General features: G+C 52.6%; 1 protein-coding gene across 2 annotated transcripts; it reads right to left on the bottom strand.

Moving 5' to 3' along the window:
* On the bottom strand, positions 1-25,518 carry SERINC2 (serine incorporator 2). Of its 2 annotated transcripts, XM_032246692.1 has the most exons (11): positions 25,225-25,518; positions 24,641-24,691; positions 10,221-10,382; positions 9,217-9,407; positions 8,682-8,761; positions 8,166-8,303; positions 7,320-7,489; positions 5,142-5,232; positions 4,677-4,818; positions 1,527-1,742; positions 1-647 (listed from the first exon to the last, which is right to left on the bottom strand). In XM_032246692.1, exons 1-11 carry the CDS (start codon positions 25,237-25,239, stop codon positions 512-514), a joined length of 1,392 nt encoding a protein of 463 aa, XP_032102583.1. In that variant the 5' UTR covers positions 25,240-25,518; the 3' UTR covers positions 1-511. The 2 variants fall into 2 exon arrangements, with proteins under 2 accessions (XP_032102583.1, XP_032102584.1); XM_032246693.1 differs by lacking the exons at positions 24,641-24,691; positions 25,225-25,518 and adding an exon at positions 21,774-21,954 and having other exon boundaries at positions 3-647.
* Between the last annotated feature and the right edge of the window lie 921 nt (positions 25,519-26,439).

Below are 26,439 nucleotides of genomic sequence, written 5' to 3'. Positions count from 1 at the left end.
GATGGTACATACTGGCTTGTTTATTAGCAAAGTCTTAGAGACACAGTAAGGCACGGAGTCCAGGAAGGGGGCAGGGTGCCCTGTGGGACATGATGCCCAGGGCCTGAGTGCTGGACACCCCATCGCGGTGGGAGCTCCCTGGTCTCGAGCAGCTCTGAGCAGCTCTCTCCAGCAGCCCCGCTCCCCTGGAGCCTGAGGACAAGGGAGCCCTTTCATCCCGAGATGCTGAGTATGGGCAACAGTGAGGAGTGGAAGGAAGAGGCAGCCCCATCCTGTGGGTGGTGGGAGGGTGGGGCTCGGCAGGAGGGCGGGGCTCGGCGGGAGCCTGATGCTCCGCAGACCCTGAAGGCACTAAGACTAGAGGGCCCGGCCCAGAGGCAGGTCCTGGAGCTGGGGCAGGGGTGGAGGCTCAGCCTGGCTGATGGGTATGGGGAGGGGGCAGGTTGGCTATCTCTGAGCCCAGAGGCACCAGGTGGCAGGAGGCACCAGGTGGCAGGCTGTGGGGGCTGCCTCAGCTGAAGTCGCGGTTGGGCAGGAGGAGCGGGGCTACCAGGGTCCACAGGTAGAGGAGCAGCCCCGCCCAGCTGGCGCAGATCTTCACCCACACGGCGGTCCACGTGCTAATCATCTTCCGCGTCTCACCGGGCCTGGAACACACAATCTTCCCCATGAGCCTGGCTCCCAGTCTTGTGACTTCCGTCTTGGCCCCGGCCTTATGACCCAGTGTGACCCCTGACTTCAACTCTGGCTCTTCCCCTGTAACTCCAGTCCCTGTCTCTGACATTTTAACACCTGGCCTTCTGACCTTGGACATAGCTCCTGACGTCAGTTCCCATCTTGAGCCCAGTGTTAGGCCATGAGATCGTGACCTGACTCCTGGTCTCCAATCTTGTAATCTGAATTCCAGGACCTCAATCCTAGCCTCTGAACTTGGGACCCTGGAGCTCCTGGCCTTAGTCCTGACCGCTACCCTTGACTCTGACCCTTGATCCTGTAGCTCAGGGGTGCCCCCTGACCTTATTGCAGTCATTTAGCTCCCTGACCTTGCCACTTCAATCCTGGCTTTATGGCCTCCTACTCTCAATTTTAACTTTAACCAAATGACCGCATTTGTGACTCTAAATGACCACAGTCCCAGCCCTAGACGTCATGACTTCTATCCTTGACCTTGTGACTTTGGTTCGGATCTCCACACTCTAATCCTAACCCTCCAACCATGAAGCCCAAATCTGACCCCATGACCCCTGATTTGTAAACCCCGCCTTCCCCACACAGGCCCAACCCCAGCTGCTGTGCTTCCCCCGGGTCTCAGTCTCCTAGCGAAGGCACGGGAGGTGAGCAGATGAAGGCACTGGTGGGGAAACTGGGGCAGGGAAGGGGCAGGCTCTGTGGAGGGTCCTCAGTAGACACCCCCACCCCCAAGCCTTCAGCAGACACCAGGAAAAGCCAGCGAGGGACCGCAGGAGAGATGTACAGACCTGCACCCCGTGCCCCGGGCTCTGTCCATGCCCCGCTGGGCTACGTACTTGTACCAGTTGGTGAGCGTCATCATGATGTGCAGTGAGGCCAGCACCAGGCAGAAGTGGAAGAAGGAGTAGCTGTAGGTGACACCATCCTGCTCGTTGTCAAAGGCCCGGCCCTCGCAGGCTGCCAGCTGCTGCTGCTGCGTGGCCTGTAGCATGGGTGGGCACTCCTCGGTCTGCATCAGGCTGTTCACCTGCCGGTGGTCTGAGGAACGAAGACTGCAGGGGAGGGAGGAAGGCGGGCAAATGGATAGACTTGGCATTGGTCATAGCACTGGACACAAGTGGTCCCAGAGCCTCGTAGGCCAGTGACCCGGTTACTGGGCCCAGGGGTTAACAAACGGCTTTGCCTCTCAACCCTACCCCTACCCGACTCCCATTTTCTGTGTGACCTTGAGCAACACACTTAACCTCTCTGAGCCTCTGATTCCTCATCTGTGAAATCAGGGATAATCGTACCTCCTTTAGAGGGCTCCCGGGAGGACTGGGTGGAATAGTGACGTAAAGTCTCCAGCATAGTGCTTGGCACGGAATATAAATTCAATAAATAGCACTGTGGTTATGACAGTTCCTTTGCCGTTTCCATAAACACGTGTTGAGTACCTAATGCTACAAAGCACCGTACCAGGTCCTACATCCACTAAGAATGTTAATAATTAATTGTGCTCGTTTGTCATTAATTTTCAGTTTCCATTTTATTAGTGTCAGGTGATTTTACCAATGGCCGCCCTTTCCTTCATGCTTACACTAAAAAAAGAAAAGAACAACAGTAATGATTGTATGCCATTGCTTTTCTGTGATGAGCTTTGATGTTTTTAACAGAATTTGATAGTTTGAGACATAAAGTTTTTTGAAAAGTCAACTTGCATTTCAAAAAAAAAAATAATGGAGAGCTGGATTTCAGCCCCCTCCCAGCAAACTGAGAAATCACTCCTTGCTGTGCTCCCATGGGCCCTAACCACCAAATATCGTATGGATATCTCTGCACGTGAGCCCACACTGGGCTCACGTGCAGAGGGCCCAGCCCTCATGGGTTGTATATGCTTCTTTGCTGCCTGTGCTGTGAGAACCGTGCTAAGAACAGACCTGTGCCCCTGGGCTCTCAGCAGTGCAGGTGCCAGGGAGCTGTGCAGGAAGTACAGCTGTGCCAGGTCAGGGAGGGGAAGGGATAGAGAACCAGGGGCAGGGAAAGTGCCAAGCTCCTTGGCCACCAGCCACCATGAGCTCATGGCCTCCTCCTTGGGTCTCGGGTTCCCTGTCTGTAAAATGAAGGTAATCAGGCCAGGAGTGATGTACCCCTGTAATCCAAACACTTTGGTAGGCTGAGGCAGGAGAACTGCTTGGGCCCAGGAGTTCAAGGCCAGCCTGGGCAACATAGTGCCTTTACAGAAAAAAAAAAAAAAAAAAAAAAAAATGTTTTTAAGTAGCTGGGCATGGTGGCATGCACCTGTAATCCCAGTGACTCAGGAGGCTGAGGTGGGAGGATCGCTTGAGCCCGGAAGTTTAAGGCTACAGTGAGAGGAGAAGGGAAGGGAAGAGAGGGGAGAGGAGGGGAGGGGAGGGAAGGGAAAAAGAAAAGAAAAGAGAAAAGAAAAGGCAGAGGTAATTCAGGCGTTTCCAGCTTGAAAAGGAATCAAACGTGATAAAGGAGACAGATGTTTATGAACTGTACAGAATTGAATTGGAGAAAATGTTTTGAAAAACGCCAAAACAGAACAAAACGTGAAAGAGACTTAAAATGTTCTAGCCCAGGGGCCCGGAGGCAGGGGTGCTGTTGGAACTTGGGTGGATGGATGGGGAGACCAGAGGAGCAGAGCCAAGATTTCCTCTAGAGTTAAAAGCAGATGGAAAGTGTCGCTTAGAGAAATGCAGGGCCACAGGGAGGCAAACTCAGGGTCTGCTGGATTCAGTGTAAACAATAATTAAACCTAATATTATAATCTAGTGACTCATAAGAACGGCCACTCACAGCTACCTAGTTGTGCACATGTTCACAGTATTATGTTCATACTAATATACAAATATGCAAATGTTCACAATAATATGCGACACTTATTTGGCAAACTCCCGGACTCAAGCGATCCTCCCACCTCAGCCTCCTGAATCACTGGGACAACAGGTGCATACCACCATGCCTGGCTAATTAAAAAATCTTTTTTTTGTAGAGACACTATGTTGCCCAGGCTGGCTTTGATCTCCTGGGCCCAAGCAATCCTCCTGCCTCAGCCTGCCAAAGTGTTTGGATGACAAATAACTTACTACTTGCCAAGTTCCTAAGTGTTTTTGTTTTGGTTTGTTAATTTTTTAAAAGAGATAGGGTCTCACTATGTTGCCCAGGCTTGTCTCAAACTCCTGGGCCCAAGAGATCCTCCCACCTTGACCTCCCAAAGTGCTGGGATTACAGATATGAGCCACCACACCTGGCCCCTTTCTAAGTGTTTTACACATATGGATTCATCTATGGCTCTTCCAACAATCCAATGAGGGAGGTACTATTTTATCTCTATTTTGCAGATAAGGAAATTGAGGCTTAGAGAGGTTTTTGTGGTTTTTTTTGGGGGGGGGGTTTGCCCAAGATCACACAGTGAGGAAGTGGCAAGGCCAGGCTCGAATGCAGGCAGTCTGGCTGCAGAGACCACATGGATAAGCACCTACTAAGATACCCCTTTGAAAAGCGCCACTATGCGACCTTCAGCATGAGCTGCCTTGTCTCAGGAGAGAGTGTGGGGTCACAGCCACATCCACCACAATGGAGGCTGTCATCCGCTTGTTATTGAGGACAAAACAGGAGCTCAGAAAGGTTAAGCCACTTATCCCAAGGCACACAGCAGGTAAAAAACAGAGCCTGGACCCACTGACTCCAGTCCATGCTCCTTCTCTGACCCCACAGCTGTCTGCACCCAGCTGAGCTGGCCCAGTATGCAGAAAAGGGCTGTGAGCCTGGAAGCAAAGTCACACCTGGCTTTGCTGCCCACTCATGTCACGCCCTCTGAGGAACTCAGTTTCCCCTCCCGCACAATACAAGAGCTGGACACACTGCATGCTAAGAGCACCTTCCAGCTTGGTATCCTGGCTCCCACATCCTCCCCTCACTTCCGGCTCAGGGCCCCCAGTCATGATCGATCCCTCCCCAGAATCCAGACCCAGCCACACCTGATGAAGAGGGTGCACAGAAGGAAGATGATGAGGCCCACAATGCTCGGGGCATCCCACCACTGGGTCTGATAGCCCTCGGGGTCAGCCAGGAACGTCTCATTGCCCAGCTGGGTTGGCAAGTGGGGGTTGCATTTCTGTTCTGGGGATGGAAGCACAATCATCCTCAGCCCATGCAGGCCAGGCCTAGGTAGCCAAGTGGCCCCGAGGATGGCCAGAGAGCCAGCCCAAATAGACAGACACACAACCAACCACCCAAGTCCCAGCAACTGAGCACTCAGCAGTCACAGGGCAAAGAGACAACTCCAGAACAGACAGGGCCCTCCCATCTCATGGGAGGACTGAGTCTCAGAATGGGCTAGGGCTGGGATGTCCCTGCCACCTGTGAGGGTCCCCAGCCCCACAGCAGGCTGATGCTGGCCCAGGAACGAGGCCAGGCCTCGTCGAGCCTAGGCACATACTCACCAGGGACACTGGATAGGGCCAACCAGGTGACAAACATGGTGTAGAGCGTGACGACCGAGGCCTGCAGCAGACCCGAGTTGGGCTGGGCGTTCTGCAAGAGCCGTTCACTGGTAAGACCCCTGCCCGACGAGAGACACCCCGCCCACCCAGCCCACTCACACCAGCCAAGGGACCTCAGAAACTCCCACCTACCTAGGATGCCCCACCACACCCCACTTAGGGAAAACACCAACTGGGCCACTGAACAAAGGCTGAGTGCTAATTCCTCTTTCTCTTAACACCCCTCAGATTACCCGACCTCTTCTCCTGCTGAAAACCCATGTCATCACACTCTGAATTCAAGCCTCCCTGGTTGCCCCGTCTTCATCTCCACCTGGCCCGCTGCCCCCCTCTTCCCTGCTCTCTATCGGGAGAGCCTGCCCCGCCTCTCCCACGCCCTGACATATTCCTTCCCAGCTCTGCACAGGTAGCCCCTCTTTCGTATTCAGACAGGACTCCCACCGAGCCCTGGGAACCCTGACTATGACAGCCCTGCACCTGCCAGCCACCCACCTTTCAGCCCACACCCTCTCTCATGGTCCATATCACACAATTTACCTAAAATGACCTCACTGGGCCTAGTCCCCTATTGCCTGTCCTTCCCCACCCCTCAACAACAGGAGCACTTGAAGACATGGCTCTCTGTGATTAAGAGCACAGGCGGCTGGGGATGGCAGCTTATGCCTATAATCTCAGCACTTTGACAGGCTGAGGTAGGCAGGTTGTTTGAAGTCAGAAGTTCAAGACCAGCCTGGCCGATATGGCAAAACCCTGTCTCTACTAAAAATAAAAAAATTAGCTGAATGTGGTGGTGGGAGCCTGTAATCCCAGCTACTAGGGAAGCTGAGGCATGAGAATCACTTGTGCCTGGGAGGAGGATGTTGGTTGCAGTGAGCTGAGATCACACCACTGCACCCCAGCCTAGGTGACAGAGCATGACTCTGTCTCAAAAAACAAAAACAAAAACAAATTTGGGCTAGGCGTGATGGCTCACGCCTATAATCCCAGTACTTTGGGAGGCCAAGATGGGCAGACCACCGACTACTTGGGAGACTGAAGCACAAGAATTGCTTGAACCCGGGAAGTGGAGGTTGCAGTGAGTCAAGATTGCGCTACTGCACTCCAGCCTGGGTAACAGAGCCAGACCCTAGCTCAAAAAAAAAAAAAAAAGCACACAGACACAGGCTCTGGAGACAGCCTGCCTGGGTTCAAAACACAGCTGCCCGTGTGACCTTGGCTAGCCCTCTTCTCTAAGCCTTCGTCTACTCATCTGTAAAGTGAGGATGAGGATGGTGTGAGGAACAAATAACATGTCAGAGGCCACTAACTGGCTCTCATCATTATTCCTCCTCCCCATCCTCACAGCCACGTCCCCAACATCTAGAAGAGGGCCTTGTACACAGGAGGTGCTCAGGAGGTATTTGCTCAATAAATACTGACTGCTGTGTGACCTGGGACACAGACATCACTTTCTCTGAGGTTCAACTTTTCTTACTGGGAAATGAGGCTCTGACCAGAAGGGAGGTTCCCAGCTTTTCTGCTAAAGACCCCCAAAGACTACCTAAGCCCCCTGAAGCCACTGTTGTGCTGAGATCTCAAACTGCAAAGCACCATGGGACTCATGAGGGGCTCTAATGGTACTTTCTAAAGAACCAGCAGTTCCTCTGGGAGCTCCCGCCCATTATTCCAGATGGTCTTGGATTGGAAATGTGAAATTGTACCTTCCTACACTACTTCCGGAGGTGTCTAGGAACCACCACTCCTGGACTCCCCCTAATGTTCCCCTGATTTGCACAGAAACAAAAAGGACAACATAATAACTGTAATAATAGCTAATGCCTGCAGGAAACCTACAGGCCAGGCATGGAGTGTTTACAAATAGGATCTCAGTCCTGAGAATAACTCCAATAGGAGGTCTTATTATCCTCATTTGACATTTGAGAGGCAGAGAGAGGTTAGGGCACTTCCTAAAGACACCCAGCATGCAACCATGAGAGCCATGACTCACCTGGGGAAGCTGACCTGGGAGCCCACATACACGAGGGGGTGGAGGGTTGGACAAGGAAGCTAGCCCCAGGACTCAGGATCCTACAAGAAGTCCCACCCACCAAGGGGCCAGGGAGGGACAGGCAGGCTCACCTGGACCTTGGGCAGGACAGCAGCAATGGACACGCAGACGCAGAGGGTGAGGTTGAGGCTGATGAAGATCTTGCCCTCGTGGCAGGTGCTGGGCTCGGTGTAGTAGATGAACATCAGCGCCACGGCCATGATTGACAGCGAGTAGAAGAGGATGGTGAAGAAGAAGAGGCCTGGGCCAGAGGGGTGGTGAGAGAGTAGGCAGGGGGCAGGAGGCACAGGGACCCCCACTCCCTCGAGAGGCCTTGTTGGCAGCTCTCCCCTCTCCAGGTCTCAGTTTCCCCATCTAAGGAATGACATCACTGCCTTTCACCAACACCTTTATGAGTCATTGCCCCACCCTGAGCTAAGATGCTTCATTTGCTACCTTGTATTAAGGGAACTGTAACAATAAATACAGTGAACTCAAAACAGCCTTGCAAAAACTGAACGAGGCAGAAAGGCAGCACCCAGGTGAGCCTTTCTTCTCGATGTGTTCAGAACTGGAAGAGAACCAGGGACTCACCCTGCTACTGGGGTTTCAGGGACCAGGTGTCACTTGAAGTTCAGCCTGGGCACCACCAAAAGGGCTTCACACACTGCTGGCTGTGCGTGGCCCACCCTGTAGGAACCCCCAAACAAGAACCCCCAAGGCCTCTCCAGGTCAGCTCTCCTCAGATCCCCAGGAAGTCACCCCAGGATCAGAGGCCACCCCCCATCTGCCTGGGACAGCTGGAATCTTGCCCTAAGGCAGTTGCTACTCAAGATGCCCCCCAATTTTATCTAGCTTCAGGGACCCTCAATTCCTCAGGTAGCCCCAACCCTGCCCAGGCTGGAGTCCCCGCATAGAAGCAGGGTGGCAGCACTGACCTGCATACCAGGCACGAGAGTCACACTCCTCAGCCTTGCCGAGCCACAACTGGTTCCAGGAGTGTGCGAAGTCAATGAGCAGCACCAGCTGGATGAGGATGAAGAGGAAGGAGCCCACGACACCAAAGTAGAACCAGACTAGGTGGGGAGAGGAGAGTGAGGGGAGGGGGGTCCGTCTCTCACATCTACTCATTCAACAAGTGTTTCTGCTACGCCCTGCACCAGGGACACTGAGAAGAACAGAGTCCCTGCCCTCAGGGAGCCCCTAGCTATGCACAGACACACACAGAGGGCAGGATATGGGTCAGGTGAGGAGGGCTCCCTCTTCTCCTGGGTTGCACAAAGGCCGTGTAGCCAAGCACCACAGTGCTATCTCACAGGTGGGGAATGACGCTGGACCCAGCCAGCACCCTGGGCTCTGTGTGCCCCAGCAAAGAGCAGCCCCACCACATTCCTCCAACCTGACCCCCACCTCCCTCCCCACAGCCCCCCATGCCTCCTGCCAAACCCGCCTACTGTTAGAGAAGGAGCCATCAGGGATGTAGAAGGCACCCACGGTGATGCCCACGAGGATCAGGAACTTAAAGAACCAAAACCTATGGAGGGGGTGGGGGATGGACAAGGAAGCTGAGTACAGGCAGGGAAACTGGAAGCCAGACTGGGCCTGGCCCCAGAGCCCCCACCCACGAAGAGCAGATGTCAGGAACGATGAGGGTGGGCTTTCTGATGGTCTCATGGGCATAGGTCTCTCCTGGCCCTGGGAAAAGCCCTAAGGGGCAGGAGGGAGGACCACGCAGCAGTGCAGGTGGTCACCCAGGTCCAGCCCCAGCTGTGTCACTGAAGTGCTGCGGGGCCTGAGGCTTACTGCCGACCTTTCTGAGCCTTACTCTCCATCTGAGAAATGGATATAACTCAAAGAGCCGTTCTCCATGCTGTGCCCTCCCATGGCTCCTGAGCCTGAGGGTAGGGTCTGCAGATCCCTGGACAGGCAGAGGAGTGGGGAAGGTACTGGGGGAAGGTCCCAGGGTGCCGGCAGGGACCCCTCTCTCACCCGTTCTGGATGGCAGCCCGGGGGTCCCGGCTGCTGCTCACGCAGAGCATGAGCAGGGTGAAAAAGAAGAAAAAGGCTGCCGTGGCGAAGCACATGCGGTAGACCGCGCGGTAGCCAAGCAGGGAGCCGCAGTCGATGTAGCCCTGCAAGGCGGTGGGGATCCCGGCCCCCTCCTCACATACCCAGGGCAGCTGTGGAGACAGACAGAGCAGCATCAGGGCCCCACCCCTCAAAGAACCCTGGCAGCTCCCTTTATAAACCAGAGCCCTGCTCTGCAAAGACTGTCCAGGAAAGAGGCTCTCCCAGGAGGGGTTGGGCCAGGCAGGGAGGGGAGCTGGAGCCCCCCACCTGTGCCTCCACCGCCTCCACCTCCACTCCTAGCTCTCTCTGGGGCTGAAGCCCTGGGAGGGACTTCCCAGTTACAGCTTGTTACTATCTGTTTATTTCCCACAGCCTCAGTAACCTTTGTGCTGTCTAAAGCAGGGTTTCCCAAAGTGTTCTCCACTCACCACCTACATCAGAACCACCTGAGATGCTTAGGGAAACAGAGGTTCTGAGGCCCCTCTCCCATGGTGTGGACTGAGAATCTACATTTCTACAAGCTCCCCAGGGAGTCTTATCTTTATACACACTAAAATGTGTATAAATCACCATGGTGATGCCCACGCCCCCCGGGTCTGTGCCAGGCAGTAAGACACTAAGATGAAGGGGAGAGTTAGGAGCCCCAACTTGAGCCTGAGCACTAAAGGGGAGAAAAGCACCCCCTAGGCCGGTGTCTGGGGGGCAATCATGATGAATAAGATTTTCCAAGGAGACTGTGGCCTAAGAGAAAGAATACCCCTGTGAGGTTCAAGCCCTCCTCCCCTCATTTCCAACCTCAGATCTTCAGTGCACCCAAACACCCCTGCCTCCTCTTCTGGATGAGCTGTGACCCCAAGCCTGGGCCCTTTAGCCTGGAGCAGCTAAGGCCCCTCACTGGAGGCTGCCCGACCTGGGGTACTCACCTTGTAGAGCTGACTCTCCACGCCCGGGCTCAGCATAATGATGGACACCAGCACCCCCAGGAAGAGGAAGAATGTGAAGATGAGGCGGCTCACGGTGGAGTTGCGGCTGGCAGGGCAGCAGCTGCACAGGATGCAGGGGGCAGAGCCACAGAGGCAGGACGCCTGTGGGACAGGACCATCATTCTCCCCTCTCCCCTTCCCAGCCCAAGCTTGCGGCTCCCACCACCTGCCCAGAGGTCAGCGCATCTGTACCGTGCTGAGCAGGAGCACAGTGTTCCCCAGACACCAGCCCACTGAACTTTCAGGCCCAAGAGGGAGGCTGGGTCATATAGGGCTACACAGCCAGTAACCACAGAACCCAGATTCAAACCTGGGTCTCTTTCAAGTGATCCTGTGCCTTGAGAGAGAGAGAGAGAGAGCCAGCCTAGATCACACTGTTTCTTACTTACAGGAAGGGAGAGTGGTTTAAAAAAACATCACAAGGCCAGCTGTCACCGATTACCTTTGTGACCTTATACAACTCACTCAACCTCTCTGTACCTCAGCGTCCTCTTCCGTAACACCAGAATCCTAGTGGTATGTACTCCTCACATACCAGTTGTGAGAATGAAAGAGAAATTCCAAACTGTAGCCCCCTCAGGCTCCCTTTCCCCACCCCCCTTAGTTTTTCCCCGCAGGACTTCCCGCGGTCGGCCAGGCTTTATGTTTTACTTGTGTTTGTTGACTTCCACTTTCTAGCAGGGCAGGGATTTTTGTGTTTTGTTCATTGTGGTATTCCTAGAAATTGGAACTGTGCCTGTCACACAGTAGGAGCTTAGGGGCTATCTGTTGAAGGAATATGATGTGTTTGTCATGGTACCAGTCACATGTTACGACCACAGAAAACAGCATAATAGTGCATAATAAACATCAGTTGGACGAACGGAATGATTTTTGGTTCTGAGGCTATACCAGCATTAGACAGCAGGTGGCGGTCTAACCTTTTCCCTCGCCAGAGTCCTCTGCCCCAGTTGCCGTCAGCCCTTCCCCTGGCTGGCTGAAACCATTCAGAGGCTGGTGATGCCACGCTATGCCCCACCTGAAAAGGAAACTCACCCTCCTGGGAGCCCAGTCCACAGCCCAGCGTCTGAGGAGACAGGCCCCACATCTAAACACCTCTGTCTTCGCCCAAACAGCCCCTATTCCTCAACCAGGCATTTAAGAGCCTGGAGAGCAAGAGACATAGGCCCCGCCCTCCTGGAACTTACACAAACAGGAAAAACACTAAACAAATCATTACTGACTCGTGGCAAGCGCTAAGAAGGACACGTACTCACTGCCAGAAGAGTGCCAACGCAGACTAGGTTTGATTGAGGGTGGCATGTCAGGGCAGCTCTCCTTGAAGAAGTGACATTTAAGCTGAGAGCAGGCCAGGCATGGTGGCTCACATCTATAATCCCAGCATTTTGGGATGCCAAGGCAGGGGGATCGCTTAGGCCCAGGAGTTGGACAACAGCCTGGGCAACATAATGAGACTGTGTCTTTTAAAAGGGATTTTTCTTTTTTTCTGAGACAGGGTCTTGCCCTGTCACCCAGGCTGGAGTGCAGTGGCACAATCTCAGCTCACTACAACCTCTGCCTCCTTGGCTCCAGCCATCCTCCCACCTCAGCCTCCCGAGTAGCTGGGACTACAAGCACATACCACCATGCCTGGCTAATTTTTGTTTTTGTTTTTGTTTTCTTTTTGTAGAGCTGGAGTTTCACCACAGTTCCCAGACTGGTCCCAAACTCCTGGGCTCAAGCAATCCACCCGCCTCGGCCTCCCAAAGTGCTGGAATTACAGGTGTGAGCCACTGCACTTGGACTTTCAAAAAGAAATGCTTTAAAATAAAATAATAAGCTCAGAGCAGAGGGATGTGGAGACACTGCCAGACCGAAGGGAGGAAAGAAAGTTCTAGGCAGGTGGCTCTGGGGCAGGTAGGGGCTGGGCATTTGAGAAATAGAAAGAAGGGCCTCGTGGCCAAAGCTTGTTGAGCAGGCAGTCCGCAGTGAGTGAGTGTGAGGTCAGAGAGGCTGGTAAGGCAGGACCACATAGGCACCAGCAGCCAGAAACAAGACCCTGGTTTTCATCCTAAGAGCAGTGGGCACCCACTCAAGGGGATGGAGCCAAGGGTCAGGAATTGAAAGATCAGCTTTGCAGAGAGCAGACTGGCAGGGGCCCGTTGATCCTGTGACCTCCTCTGCCCTTCTTTCTGGACTAGTCACAGGGCACACAGCACACCCTGCTGGGGGCAGCTGCCTCCTCTCTTACTCTCCCCCAGACTAGAAATGCTCCTTCTCGCCTGTCTCTCGCTCACACAGATGCTACACAAAATGCTTCGGAAACAAAACTATTCCTCGTGGTCTAAATGGAAACAGTCCACCTGTCCAGCAACTTCTGGTTACATCTTGCAGCTGTTACCCCAGGAGCTGCCTCCTCTTCATGGCTGTTGGTGGGTGAGGAGATAAGAAAAGCCTGAAAAATGTTTCATAGGCCATAATGCAGTGGTCCCAAACCTTTCTGGCACCAGAAACCAGTTTCAGAGAAGACACTTTTTCCACAGATGGCAGCAGGGTGGTAGCAGGGGGCAGATATGGTTTGGGATGAAACTGTTCCACCTCAGATCATCAGGCATTAGATTCTCATAAGGAGCACACAACTTGGATCCCTGGCATGCACAGTTCACAATAGGGTTCGCACTCCTATGAGAATCTAATGCTGCCGCTGATCTGATTGAGACGAACCTCAGGCTGTCATTCTTGGTCACCCACTGCTTGCCTCCTGTTGTGTGGCCCAGTTCTTTTTATTTTTACAGCTGGGGTTTCACTATGTTGGCCAGGATGGTCTCGATCTCCTGACCTTGTGATCCGCCCACCTCGGCTTCCCAAAGTGCTGGGATTATAGGCATGAGCCTCTGCGCCCGGCATGGCCCAGTTCTTGATAGTCCATGGATAGGTACTGGCCCATGGCTGAGGCGTTGGGGACCCCTGCCATAAAGAACATTCTGGTTATCAGATAGAGCAGGTAATTTAGTCCCATTTTACAGATGTGGAAATTGAGACCAGAGGGGTTAAGAAACTTATCAGAGATCACACAGCAAGTTGATAACAACAATGAGATTCAAGTAGTATTAGTGACAGCTACCATTTATGAAGGATTACTCAAGCCCAGGCACTGTGATAAGCACTTTATCTACATTAAGCTTCACCGATGCTATAAATTGTGTTATAATTTTCCATTTACAAATGGGAAAACTGAGACAGAGAGGTGACATGACCAAGGTCACACAGCAAGTAAGCTGAGGAGCTGCGATGCAAATTCAGATCTGTGCACATCAAGGGTCAGGCTGCCCACAGGACCACTCTAGGTCCCAGCTCGTTAATTCACTAATGGTCCTCTCATTTAATTTAAATACATCCCAGTGATGAAAACAAAAATCCCTCCAAGACCAGAAAGCCAAGGGAGGCCAGTGGGTACTGATCTCAGGAGCCAGGTGCCCGGGTGCTCCTTCAGGTCCTGACTCTGGCTTGTTACCATTTAATTTCAATCTGAGACACAAGAAAGCTGTTCCACTTTCAGGGAGCTTGGCCTTTCAGCTCACTCTGGTTCCTAAAGCTCAAAATCCAGGTGTTCCTGATGCCTGAAACCTCAGGATTTCCAAGGGCTTGATCAGCAGCCAAAGAGACCAGGTCAAAGACAAAAACACACACTGCTTCCAGATCATCCTTGGAAATGGTCATCCGCCTTGGTCCATTCACCCCACCCCAGAATGGCTCCAGCTCCTACAAGAACCTCTTCCATTTAACCAAAACGTCATTATATATATATATATATACACACACATACACACACACATATATCTTCCTACAGAAATGCCAGACCATGGGAGTAAGGGCAGATATGTACACATAGACACAAACACACAGAAATTAATTGTGCCACTGATCATAATAGGAAAATAATAGAGGAAGAGAAATTTTGCTTTGAGACAGGGTCTCGTTCTGTCACCCAGGCTAGAGTGCAGTGGTGACATCTCAGCTCACTGCAACCTCTACCTCCGGAGCTCAAGCAATCCTCCCACCTCAGCTTCCGGAGTAGCTGGGACCACAGGTACCAGCTAATTTTTGTTTTGAGTTTTCTGGCTTTTTGTTTTTTGTTTTTTTCCCCAAGAAAGGGTCTGGCTCTGTCACCCAGGCTGGAGTGCAGTGGTGTGACCTCAGCTCACTGCAGCCTCAACCTCCTGGCTTCAAGCGATCTTCCTACCTCAGCCTCCCAAGTAGCTGGGACCACAGGTGCATACCACCACACCCAGCTAATTTTTGTATTTTTTGATAGAGACAGGGTTTTCTCATGTTGCCCAGGTTGGTCTTGAACTCTGGGCTCAAGGGATCCTCCACCTTGGCCTCCCAAAGTGCTGGGATTATAGGCATGTCCCACCATCCCCAGCCACTGGCGGAAAACTGAAAATAACAAAACACCCGTCAATATATCATGGTTCTCCATAAAAGGGATTTCTCTGCTGAATGGGGCAAACATGTAGGTAACACTTAACTTGGGTATATTTCATTGTATATAAATAATACTTCCATTAAGTTGAATTTACAAATATAAAAATATAGATTTTATATAAAGAAAAAACTTAAATAAGCTTTAGGTTTTGTGAGCCTATTGGAGTCTTAAGAAACTACCAATAACCTAAATGTCTAACACCTGGGGACAGCCGTGGCCCTTTCACTCCACGGAATGCTACAGAGGCAGAAAGATGAAGCCCCTGGCTCTAGAGCAACATGGAATAACGCTCGTGATGCGTGTGAAAGGAAGGCTGACTGTAAGGCTCTTCCAGCAGTGCAATTACAACCACTCCGCTCTCCCTGCGGATGCACTCAAGGGCAGCATCGGAGAAGCCCCGGAACACTTACAGTGGCTGAATCTTGGCACCAGCCCAGGTTCTTGGAATGGAGAAGTCAGGATTTAAGAAGCCCCAAGCCTTAGAGTCCTGCAGCTACAAGGTTCCTTGGCATTCAACCAATCCATTCTCTTTCCAGTGAAGAACCACCTAGAAGCATCTGGCCATCCTCTGCTGCTTGCACACTGCCAATGACAGAGCTGACTACCTCTCAAGGCAAGGCAGATGGCTCTGGAGCTGTGAGTGATTTGGCATTATGTGAATAGGCTGTCACTGAGTCAGTCATTCACATTGTCTCCTGGTTGTCCTTAGAGCCAGGGACAGAAGTTCTTAGAACCACTCGTGGGGTGCTAGGTGGGTAGGGGAGGCAGCTGAGGGCTGGGTGACAGTTTTGAATTTTTCTGTTTAAAACAAACTGGCCGTCTGGGTGTGGTGCCTCATGCCTGTAATCATAGAACTTTCAGAGGCTGACACTGGCGGATTACTTGAGGTCAGGAGTTTGAGACCACCCTGCCAACATGGTGAAATCCGTTTCTACTAAAAATACAAAAATTAGCTGGGTGTGGTGGCGGGCACTTTTAATCCCAGCTACTCAGGAGGTTGAAGCAGGAGACTCACTTGAACCTGGGAGGCAGAAGTTGCAGTGAGCCAAATAGCGCCACTGCACTCCAGCCTGGGTGACAGAGCAAGACTTCGTCTCAAATAAAATAAAATAAAATAAAAGCGGCCCTCCACTTCTGATATATATCCAAAAGAAATGAAGCAGGGACTCAGATATTTAAACACCCATGTTCATAGCAGAATTATTCACAGTAGCCATCAGGTAAAAACAAACTAGATGTCCATTGGTGGATGAGATGAATGGACAAACAAAATGTAGCATACACATATCCATACAATGGAATATTATTCGTTCTTAAAAAGGAATGTGGCTGAGTGTGGGGGCTCACATCTGTAATCCCAGCACTTTGGGAAGCCAAGGAAGGAGGATCACCTGAGGTCAGGAGTTCAAGACCAGCCTGGCCAACATGGTGAAAGCCTGTCTCTACTAAAAATACAAAAAAATTAGCTGGGTGTGGTGGTGTGTGCCTGTAGTCCCAGCTACTCCGGGGGCTGAGGCAACAGAATTGCTTGAACCCCAGAGGTGGAGATTGCAGTGAGCAGAGATTGCGCTACTGCATTCCAGCCTGGGTGACAGGGCAGAACTCCATCTCCAAAAAATAGGGGGGGGGAATGAAATTCTGACACAAGGATGAACGCTCAGGGCACTACGCAAAGTGAAATAAGCCAGACACCAAAGAACAAATATTGTATGACTCCACTTAGATGGAGAAAGTAGCCAAACTCATAGAAAAAGGTGGTGGGGGCCGGGCATGGCGGCTCACGCCTGTAATCCAAGCACTTTGGAGGCCAAGGCGGGCGGATCACCTGAGATCAGGAGTTCAAGACCAGCCTGACCAACATGGTGAAACCCCGTCTTTAAAAAAAAAGAAAAAAATCATGTGAAAAAAAAAAAAGCAAAAGGTGGTGGAATGGTGGTTGCCAGGGGCTGGGGAATTACTGGTTAGTGGGAGTTTCGGTCTGGAAAGATTAAAAGGTTCTGCAGAAGGGTGGTGGTGATGACTGCATAACAATGTCAATATACTTAAAGCTACACTTAAAAATTGTTAAAATGGTACATTTTATGTTATGCATCTTTTTCCTCAATGTTTTTAAAAAAGAGGGGGCATGGAGTTTTTAAAGAAGAGCAGGAAGTCAGCCAGGTGAAGAGGGGAGAAGGGCAGTCCCAGCAAAGAGAATGACACACGCAGAGCTACAGGGACACTATTTTCAGGGGAGCTGAAAGGGTGAGAGAAGCTGGAGAGGTCATGGAGGTGGCGGCCAGCGTCCTGTACACCAGGCCAGGGATTCTGGACTTCGACCTGAAAGCAACGGGAAATGATTGCGAAAGAAGAGGAATGACAGCGGATTTGCATTTTAGAAACATCACTTTGACCACAAAAAGAAAGGTCAAGGGGGTGATGTGTGGTATCTTTCAGAGAAGAGGGAAGAGAGGAGAGTCAGGGGCTGTTTTCAATAACCCAGATGAGGGCTGACAGTAAGACCTTCTAGAGTCACTGTGTGCCTTAGCTGGCACTACTCCTTCTGACAATGCCATTCATTTGGGATTAATTTTTATTAGGGTTGTATTTATTTGAGCTCCATTTTATTTTATTTTTATTTTTTTTTTGAGACAAAGTTTCAGTCTTTTTGCCCAGGCTGGAGTGCAATGGCACAATCTTGGCTCACTGCAGTCTCTGCCTCTCGGGTTCAAGTGATTCTCCTGTCTCAGCCTCCCGAGTAGCTGGGACTACAGGCGTGTGCCACCACGCCCAGCTATGTTTGTATTTTTAGTAGAGATGGAGTTACTTCATGTTGGTCAGGCTGGTTTCCAACTCCCGACCTCAGGTGATCCACCCACCTCAGCCTCCCAAAGTGCTCGGGTTACAGGCGTGAGCCACTGCACCCGGCTTTTAGTATTATTTTTGATAGAGTCTCGCCCTGTTGCCCGAGCTGGAGTACAATGGAACAGTCTCGGCTCACTGCAACCTATGCCTCCCAGGCTCAAGCGATTCTCCTGCCTCAGCCTCCTGAGTAGCCGAGATTACAGGCACCCGCCACCATGCCTGGCTAACTTTTGTATTTTTATTAGAGATAGGGTTTCACCATGTTGGCCAGGCTGGTCTTGAACTCCTGACCTCAGGTGATGCACCCGCCTTGGCCTCCCAAAGTGCTGAGATTACAGATGTGCGCCACCACACCTGGCCTAGATCTCCATTTTAATATACATGTCTTCTAAAATAAATTACAGGCCTGGCACAATGCCTTACGCCTGTAATCCTAACACTTTGAGAGGCCAAGGTGGGCAGATAACTTGAGGTTGGGAGTTCAAGACCAGTCTGGCCAATATGGTGAAACTCCATCTCTACTAAAAATACAATATTTTGATGGGTATGGTGGCACACACCGGTAATTCCAGTTACTCAGGAGGCTGAGGCGAGAGAATCACTTGAACCCGGAAGCCAGAGGTTGCAGTGAACCAGGATGGTGCCACTGCACTTCATTCCGGGCAACAGAGCAAGACTTCGTCTCATGAAAATCTATAAAGTAAAATAAAATAAATTACAAACTCCTTAAAGACTAAAATAAAAGGTTAAAAGGGTAAACTTTTTAACATATATTTCGTCACAATTAAAAAATACAAAACTGGCCCCAGTAAGAATGCAGCTTGCTGCCTTAGTGAACAGCTCTGTAACTGGCTGAGCCACCCAGGACTAGTCAAAACACAGCAGAGGTCAGCCAGAAATGTCCCAAGGTACACTTACTTCCCCCATGCAGTGCCAAGAATGCAAGTCCTAATGCTGGCTTGTCTACAACTTGTAGTCTGTCTCTCCTCCCCTCCCTGGGACTCAGTTTCATCATCTGTAAAATGGTCTCCTGGGGCAGGAGAGTATAGTGGCTCAGAGCCCAGGCTCTACATTTAGGCAGGCCTGGGTCTCACTGGCTTCAGCACTTCCTTGCATGTGGTCTTGAGTCTTGTACCACTGTGGGGTGTTTTTGGACTGGGCGCTGCATGCCAGCTTCATGCTAAATATGCAGCTGTGCTAAGCTCAGCCCCATTTAATCCTCACAACAGGCTAAGGGATACACACCATTGTTCTCTCTACCTTCCAGACAAGGGGATGGGCCACATGACTGCCCACAGTCACAGAGATGAGAAGAGGCAAAGCTAGGATCTGAGTGCAGTGGTCTGACCCACAGGTATTTCACACTCCCTAGGATGTACGAGACCCTCCCGAAATATTTGCAGACTGGCTGAGTCATCATGTGCGGGCTTGGTGGCTCCATCCCCTGTGTAACTATCTTACTTCCGCATGCAAGGCAGGACCCACCTTTAGCCTAGTTCACCTTCAGCCCAGTTCCAGTGCTGAGAGGCACAATCAGCAGATAAGTCACAGCTGGGAGAGTACAAGTCTTCCTCCACTGACCCATCCACGCAAAAATGTCCCCCTAAAGTTGCCCAGAAACCCCTCATAGAACTTCACTCCTGCATAGCAACTCTTCACTACAACAGGATGGTACTGGTGTCCAGTAGTGCCCAACTGCACCACTTAATGCTGTGTGGCTATGGAGAAGTCACCTTCACTCTCTGAGCCAGTTTCCTCATCCGTAAAATGGGAACAATTATGAACTACCCCAGTGGGGTCTTTGTGAGGATTAAATGAAAGGAGTTTTTATATATATACACACACACACACACACACACCAGGGCTCACTACACTGTGGGGCCTGGGCCACTGCTGGACAGCTCCATGCTGCGTGTTGGGATAGTTATCCGTAAAATGGGCTAACATGTCACAGGGTGGAGGAGGTGGGGTGAACCAGTGAGATGGCATGTGAGGGGCTTGGAACAGTACCTGGCTCAGTAAATGTTAGAGGCCAGAACCTCAGTAAATGTCAAAGGCCAGAACCCCAAGGGGATGGCATTGAAGGGAGGGGCAGGCCCCTTGCTGACATTACTCCCTAAGTTACCTCCCAGTTCTACCCTGGACCAACCCTGTGCCTCAAGTAGCCAGGATGCGGGGATGGGAAAGAAGGTGTGGGCAGAGGCTTGGACCAGGAATCAGACGTTGATCCTAACTATGCAGTTCTCAGTCCTTTCCCTGGGCAACCTTAGGCAAGTCAGCGAACTTCTCTGGGTGCAGTCTTCTCATCTGTAAACAGACGGTTTGAGCAGACCTGTCTGCTCTCAGCATTGTAGAATGCTGTGACTCAGGGACCGGCACTTGGCTTTGCATTGTCTCCAAATGGAATTCTCCACCCACCTTTCCTTGATGTTAGCAATAATTTCCACAGGGAGCACTCACGATGTGCCAGGAGCTGTTTGATCTCCCAACAGCATTGTGAGAAAGGCCCTGTGACCGTCCTCGACTGACAGATGGGGAGACCAAGGCACACATGGCTGGCTGGCAGGCTGCCCCTCAACACCCCCAGACCAGCCCAGGAGGGCCTGTGTCCCACCTGGTGCAACCAGATGGAAATCAGGTCCACTGTGAAAGCACTGCCTCCCTCACCAGGAAGCAAACCATTCGGGCAGAGACCTGGCCTAAACCTTGAATTCTTTGGGCTGGGAGGGATTTCAGGCACCAGCTTGATTCCTCCTCCTGCACACGCACCCGCATACACACACACACACACACACACACACACACACACACACACACGGGAAATGGACGCCCAGTGAGGCAAGAGGCTCTCTAGTCTCTCTGTGCTGTCTATGCTGATCTCATTCTCAGAAAATGGCTGTGAAGTAAATCTCTAGACCCTAGACCCCAAGCTCTCCCCTACACCCCCTCTTCTCTCTCTCTCTCTCTCTCTCTCTGTCTCTCTCTCTCTCACACACACACACACACACACACACACACACACGCACCCGTCAGGGACAAAGGAAAGCGAGTACTGAGATTCAGCAGCCGCTGGAGCCCCTTCTCCCTCTCAGGGCCTCTTTGTGTGGGGCCAGAGGGGGAGGAGGCTGCCTGAATGAACCTCAGATTTAATGAGGAAAAGAGGGAAGGAGAGGGGGCTGGGGAAAAGGAAGGGGAAACGGGCCTCCCAGCCGGGGTCTGGCTGGAGCCCCTCCCTTCTGCGGCTGCAGTCACAGAACAGAGGCTGGCCGCCCCCCCCCCCCGGGTCCCGAACCCGCGACCGGTCACTCCCCGCGCACACCCGCACCTCCCTCGATTCCGTTTTCCCAACCCAGAGTCCGCCCGGTGATCCGTGACGACCCGCACCCGCCTCACTCGCGGGCGGCTAAGAAAGTCCCGGGCTCCCTCCCCTCCCATCCCAGTCTCCGCGCGGGGCCCAGAGGGTCCCGGGCGAGCTGGGGAAGTGGCTGAGAGGCAGCGCGAGCCAGACTGAGGACGGCCGACGGAGCCGCAGAGAGACTGAGGGACGGACGGACAGCCGGATGGAAGACAGCAGGCGGACAAAGACAGTCGGACGAACGACGGACGGAGACACGCACCAGACGAATACGAACTGACAGGCCGGGCCCGAGCGACAAAAACAGACAGACTGACGGGCAGGCGGCCAGAGGGGTCGGGCGGGGCACTCGCCAGGAGCGACCGGCAAGGCCAACCACGCGCGGCACCAGGGCGTCAGGGACCGGGACAGAGGCCACCCCAAGGACCGCCCCAGGTGGGCGACGAGGGTCCGCACAGCTGCCCCGACCCCGGGCTCCAAGCTCGGTCTCCCCAGGTCCCGGAGGGCGCCTGCCGAGGGCACTCCCCTCCTGCCCGCGCCGCCCCCCTCCTCCCCCCTCCTACCCCGCGGAAACCCGAGCCGGGACCGCAGCTGCCCGGCGCCCGCCGGCCGGGGACGGGCAGGGGGACGGGGGCAGGGGGACGGGGGCAGCGGGATCGACGTGCCGAGAGAGGTCCCGGGAGGGCTAGCAGGCGGGGCGCCGGCCCAGAAAGTCAAGTTCGCAGGAAGGAAAAAGAAGAAACTACTCGGAGCAGAACAGAAGAAAGTGCGGGCCCGCAGCAGGAACGGGCGTCGCGCGCGGGCAGGCGCCGCGGTCGGGACTCACGCAGCTGAGCAGGGAGCAGGCTCCCAGGCAGGCCCCCATGGCGGCGGCTTCGGGCGCCCGGCGTGGGGCGCGGGGCGCGGACCTCCAGATCCGGGCGCGGGGCCTGGCCCCTCCCCGGCCCCGGCCCCGCCCCGCCTCGGCCCCGCCCCACCTGCCGAAGCTACTCGACGCTTTCCGGAGGCGCTCGGGGCCTCCTCGGACTCACCTGGGGCAGGTGCATGGGGCGGAACCCTAGGGGAAAAGGGCGGTCGGAAATTCCTGCGGTCACGCGAGCCGCGCAACCTGACCCAACCCTGGCCCGGGCTCACATCCTGCTCCAAAGCGAGCATTCGGAAATCGACCTCGGTTTGAGCCCGTGAGACCTCAGGACACTGTCACCCTTGAGGACAGAAGCCAAGAGGTGGTCACCGCTAACTTCTCAGTGCTTGGCGCAGAGCCTCTGCTCAATATGTAGGTGCTGAAGTTGAATGCTGAATGATTGGATAAAGAAACTTCTGCAAGTCACTGCACCTCTCTGAGCCTCAGTTTCCCGGTCTGTAAAGTGAGGATACATACCTCACAGGGTGGTTACAAAACATGGTAGATGCTTGACAAATGTAAGCTCCTATCGTTCACTGTTTTACTCTTCTTTTTTAAGAGACAGGGTCTTGCCCTGTCACCCCGCCTGGAGTGCAGTGCTGCAATCATAGCTCACTGCAGCCTTGAGCTCCTGGGCTCAAGTGATCCTCCTGCTTCAGGCTCCTGAGTAGCTGGGACTACATGTGCATGCCACCATGCCCACCTGCTGCTTCTTCTAAGACCCCAGCCTCTCACTCCTTCCTCCCTTCTCTCCATCTGTTCTTCAAACTCCACTGACTTCCAGTAGCCTGCTGGGAGCCACACACTCCCCACAGCCACCCATGCTTGGTGGCTTATCACTCCCTAGGGATGCCCAAACTCTGGTCCCTCGCTAAGGATGTCAGAAGGCAGGGAGGGGCGGCCACATTCCTGGCAGATGGCTCTCCAGGGGTAGGTGTGAAAGACCCAGAAGTAGGGCTCTGTAATTACTCTCCCTTCAGCCCTGTCCTCAGCCACCTCTGGACAAGATAATGTTAGGGAAAGAAGGCTCTATGCCTCGAAGCTGGCCCCAGGGCCGAAGAGCTGGGTTCACTGCATTCTTGGGTGATTCACTGGGCGCCAGGCTTAGCCATTACTTGCACGAGGACTGTTCCACAAACACACCCTACACTTTCCCTCCTCCGCACTTTTGCCCACACAATGCCCCCCTCTTTTTTATTTTATTTATTTATTTTTTGAGACAGGGTCTCACTGTCACTCAAGCTGGAACACAGTGGCCCAATCATGGCTCACTGCAGCTTCAAACTCCTGGACCTCAGGACCTCCCCACTCAGCCTCTCAAGTAGCTGGGACCACCAATGCGTACTACTATGCCTGGCTAATTTTTTAAAAAAAAATTTTGTAGAGATGAGATCTCCTTATGTTGCCCAGGCTGGTCTCGAACTCCTGGGCTTAAGCAATCCTCCTGCCTTGGCCTCCCGAAGTGCTGGGATTCCAGATGTGAGGCACTGCACCTGGCAGATGCCCTCCTCTTGAAGGTCCTTCTCCTTATACCTCTTTCTCCCCTTTGAAGCTTGGTCACATGCCATACCTCTCAGTGAAGAGAGCCACCACCATCACCCCCAACCCACTACCTGCCTCCATTAGAAATAAACATCCTTGTGATTCCCCCAAGCTTCCAAACAACATGGGCCTCCCTTATGGCCTCACAAACAACCCAGGCACATGCCCAACTTTCCCCCATGGTACCATTTCAGCCCCACAACAGCCCTGAGAAGTTGATTAATTCCACACTCACTTCAGTTTACAGATGAGGAAACCAAGGCACAAAGAAGTAGTGACAGGCTAAACCTAAGCCATGCATTGAATAAACATTGACTGTGATCACTGTGGTTGCTGTTACTGTTGCTTGAGGCTACACAGCTCAGAAGAAGCAGAGCTGGAGGGCCAACCGGCCTGACTTTCACCCTGATGTCCTACTGCTTCCCTTGGAAAAGTGCAGGTGACAATACCTAGTCTTCCTATTCTTCTGTCCAGTAATATTTCAGTCCTTGCCTAGCCCAAGGCCTTTAGGAGACTGTGACCCACCCAAGAACGGTCTGCTCTCTCGCCACCCCCTCTCCTGTCCGGAGCACAGTACAGGGCATGGCACAGTCAGGCAGTGCATGCTTGCTGGATGAATGTCTGAACTTGTACGGTAAGTCCACTTTCCTCCTTTTGCTGTGACTGACATTCTGATCCAAAAGCAGCCCCTACATGGTCATCTTCTGCACAGAAAACCTTTACACTGAAATACCACCGAGCAGTCTGAAGTGAGCCCTCCTCACATGCTCCCATCCCAGGGCCAGCTCCCTTGGACACTTCTGCTCCAAGAGTTGAATTTTTCATTCCACATCCCCTCCCTATCCATGACCTGGAAGAGGAGAAAGCACCCAAGACCAAGAAGAGTGACCCCTGGGATTCCTGTTCCACCACAGAACATGCCCTATGCCCCATGCCCCATGCCATCTTGGGGGGCCACTTTACCCCACAAAGGGCATCCATCCATCCCTTCCCTGAAATAGGGAGGGCTGTTCTGTTCAATATCACAGAGCCAGCATGAGCATCTGAGAAAGTATTCTAAGAAATAATCAGTTATCTGCAAGGAACAAGGGATTAAGCTGACTGCATGTGTAAAGGGACAGCCACTCTGGCTTCAGGCTAACATTTTTCAGAGCAAGGTAATGTGCTGCCACCGTCCTGGCCTCCTGCCTGCCCAAGACCAAGGCCAGCTGGGCTCTCACATGCCAGGCATGGAGGGCGTCACTCACTGTGTGGCTGGGTCCTGGTGACTCCTCCTCTCTCAGCCTCATGCTTCTCATCTGTAAAATAAAGATAAGATATTTTTCCCCAGATATCTCGGGGGACTACTGAGGAGATGAAATGAGGACATAGATAAAGAGTTTCATTTCTTGGTACCCTGGCCAGCCCATCAGCCTTTACTCCCAGCCTTGAATCTCCTGCATGGGGCCAGAATAGCTCTGTCTCTCGCACCCCCAAAAGCAAGGTCAAAGTCCGCAGCTATGTGATACTGGCAAGTCACCTAACCACTGTAAGCCTCACTGGAGGGTTGGAATTAGGATTCTGCTCCTCCACCCAATGCCATGTAAACCATGTCCCTTCAAAGAAACATGTAGGGGTCATTTGGTCCATTGCCCTATGTCCATCACTCAGCCCAGACAGATGCTCAACTCTCTAGTTCCCAAAGAAAGCAGGCTCTGACTTCTTCAACCACCCACCCCAACGTTCTCTAATCTGATCTTATTGGGCCTGAGTTTTCAAATCTGCAATGTAGGAACAAACTCCCGCCCCAGCCCCAGTGCCCCCAATCCATTCTCACCCCATCCCTTCTTACCATCCTCCCATCCATGAGGACTCAGATGTGTGCTAGCTTTGAGTCTCCTATCCCTTGGGCTTTGCTGCCTGCACTGGCCTCTATTTCCTGCTTCTGACCCATTTACAGGGCAGGGCTGAGGCCATCCCTTATGAATATGCATATAGGATAATAAGACCTTAGGATTGGAGAAGCATCTGGGGAGAGGTATTTCACATATGCACCATCCACTTTGCTCTCCCCATAAACACCCCCCAACCAAGGCTGTCCTTCCTCGAAAAGAGTGTATGGGATTTTGCAGCAAAGGCTAAAGTAACCATAATCGTATTCACAGCAAGAATTTTTAAGAGCTCACAACATGCCAGGCATTCTGCTGAGATTATCTCCTATAAGATGCATTTAAGGTAAGAACTATTGGCCCATTTAGAAGATAAGGAAATTGATGTTCCAAGAGATTAGGTAACTTGTACATAAATCATATGGGGAACATGCATAGTGACCATGTGCAGAGCCAGAATGGAACCCAGGTTTCCTCAGAAGAATGGAATTCCAAAGCTGTTCTCTAAACCCCTGCTGCCCAGATGTTCAGGGCCAAGCCAGGAGCCCTGGGTGGTCATGGAGACACACCTGGATCTCACGTGCCAGCAGGTGAGCCCACAGTAATCTTAGGTGATTTTGTGAAAGGACCCAGGTCCTGGCAGGGACTCTATCTGGAAAGTATGAAGACAGGCAGACACAATGCGTGTTTACACGTGTGCAGGCACACAGTGAGGCAAACTTGGCATGCGCAAACACAGGGTGTTCTGCGTGCATGGATGTAACTGTGTGGGGTAGGGGTGCTCCTGTGGCTGCCCAGTGTATGTGCCTCTATGCTGCTCTGGTGACTTTTTTCCAATCAACACTTAGAGAGGGCCACAGTGGGCGAGGAGCTGGGAATGCAGTGTGAACAGGGCAAACACAGGCCCAGCCTGTGTGGAGCAGATGATCTGTGGGCTTTGCTTCTCATATGCAGTAACACTCTGGAAGGAATCCGTTTCCTTTGCCGGAAGCGACCAGGGGTTGAAAGAGAAGATGGATAAGAGTGGAAAAGGTAGAACAGCTGAGGTGGGTCACTCAAGGGAGCCTATGGAACTTGCCAGAAATGCCAGGACCTGGCACTGGCTCCATGAGAGCCACAGGTCTGAGGGTTCCCAAAGGTCTCCAGATGCTTTCCTTACAGATGTCCAGAGTCTTGAA

Source organism: Sapajus apella, unplaced genomic scaffold (genome assembly GCF_009761245.1).
Source record: "Sapajus apella isolate SASKATOON/1434 unplaced genomic scaffold, GSC_monkey_1.0 scaffold62, whole genome shotgun sequence".
Lineage (NCBI taxonomy): Eukaryota > Metazoa > Chordata > Mammalia > Primates > Cebidae > Sapajus > Sapajus apella.
Note: the sequence above shows the minus strand (reverse complement) of the source record. Positions and strands in the feature narration are given on the sequence as shown.

Bases quoted from the DNA above. Each gene is read 5' to 3' on its own strand.
- SERINC2 (XM_032246692.1), bottom strand. The intron at 10,383-24,640 runs GTGAGTGACGCC...CCTGTCCCACAG, and splicing joins CACCAGGACCCAGCCACACA to GCGTCCTGCCTCTGTGGCTC. The intron at 7,490-8,165 runs GTCAGTGCTGCC...CCTCTGGCCCAG, and splicing joins CTCTCGTGCCTGGTATGCAG to GCCTCTTCTTCTTCACCATC.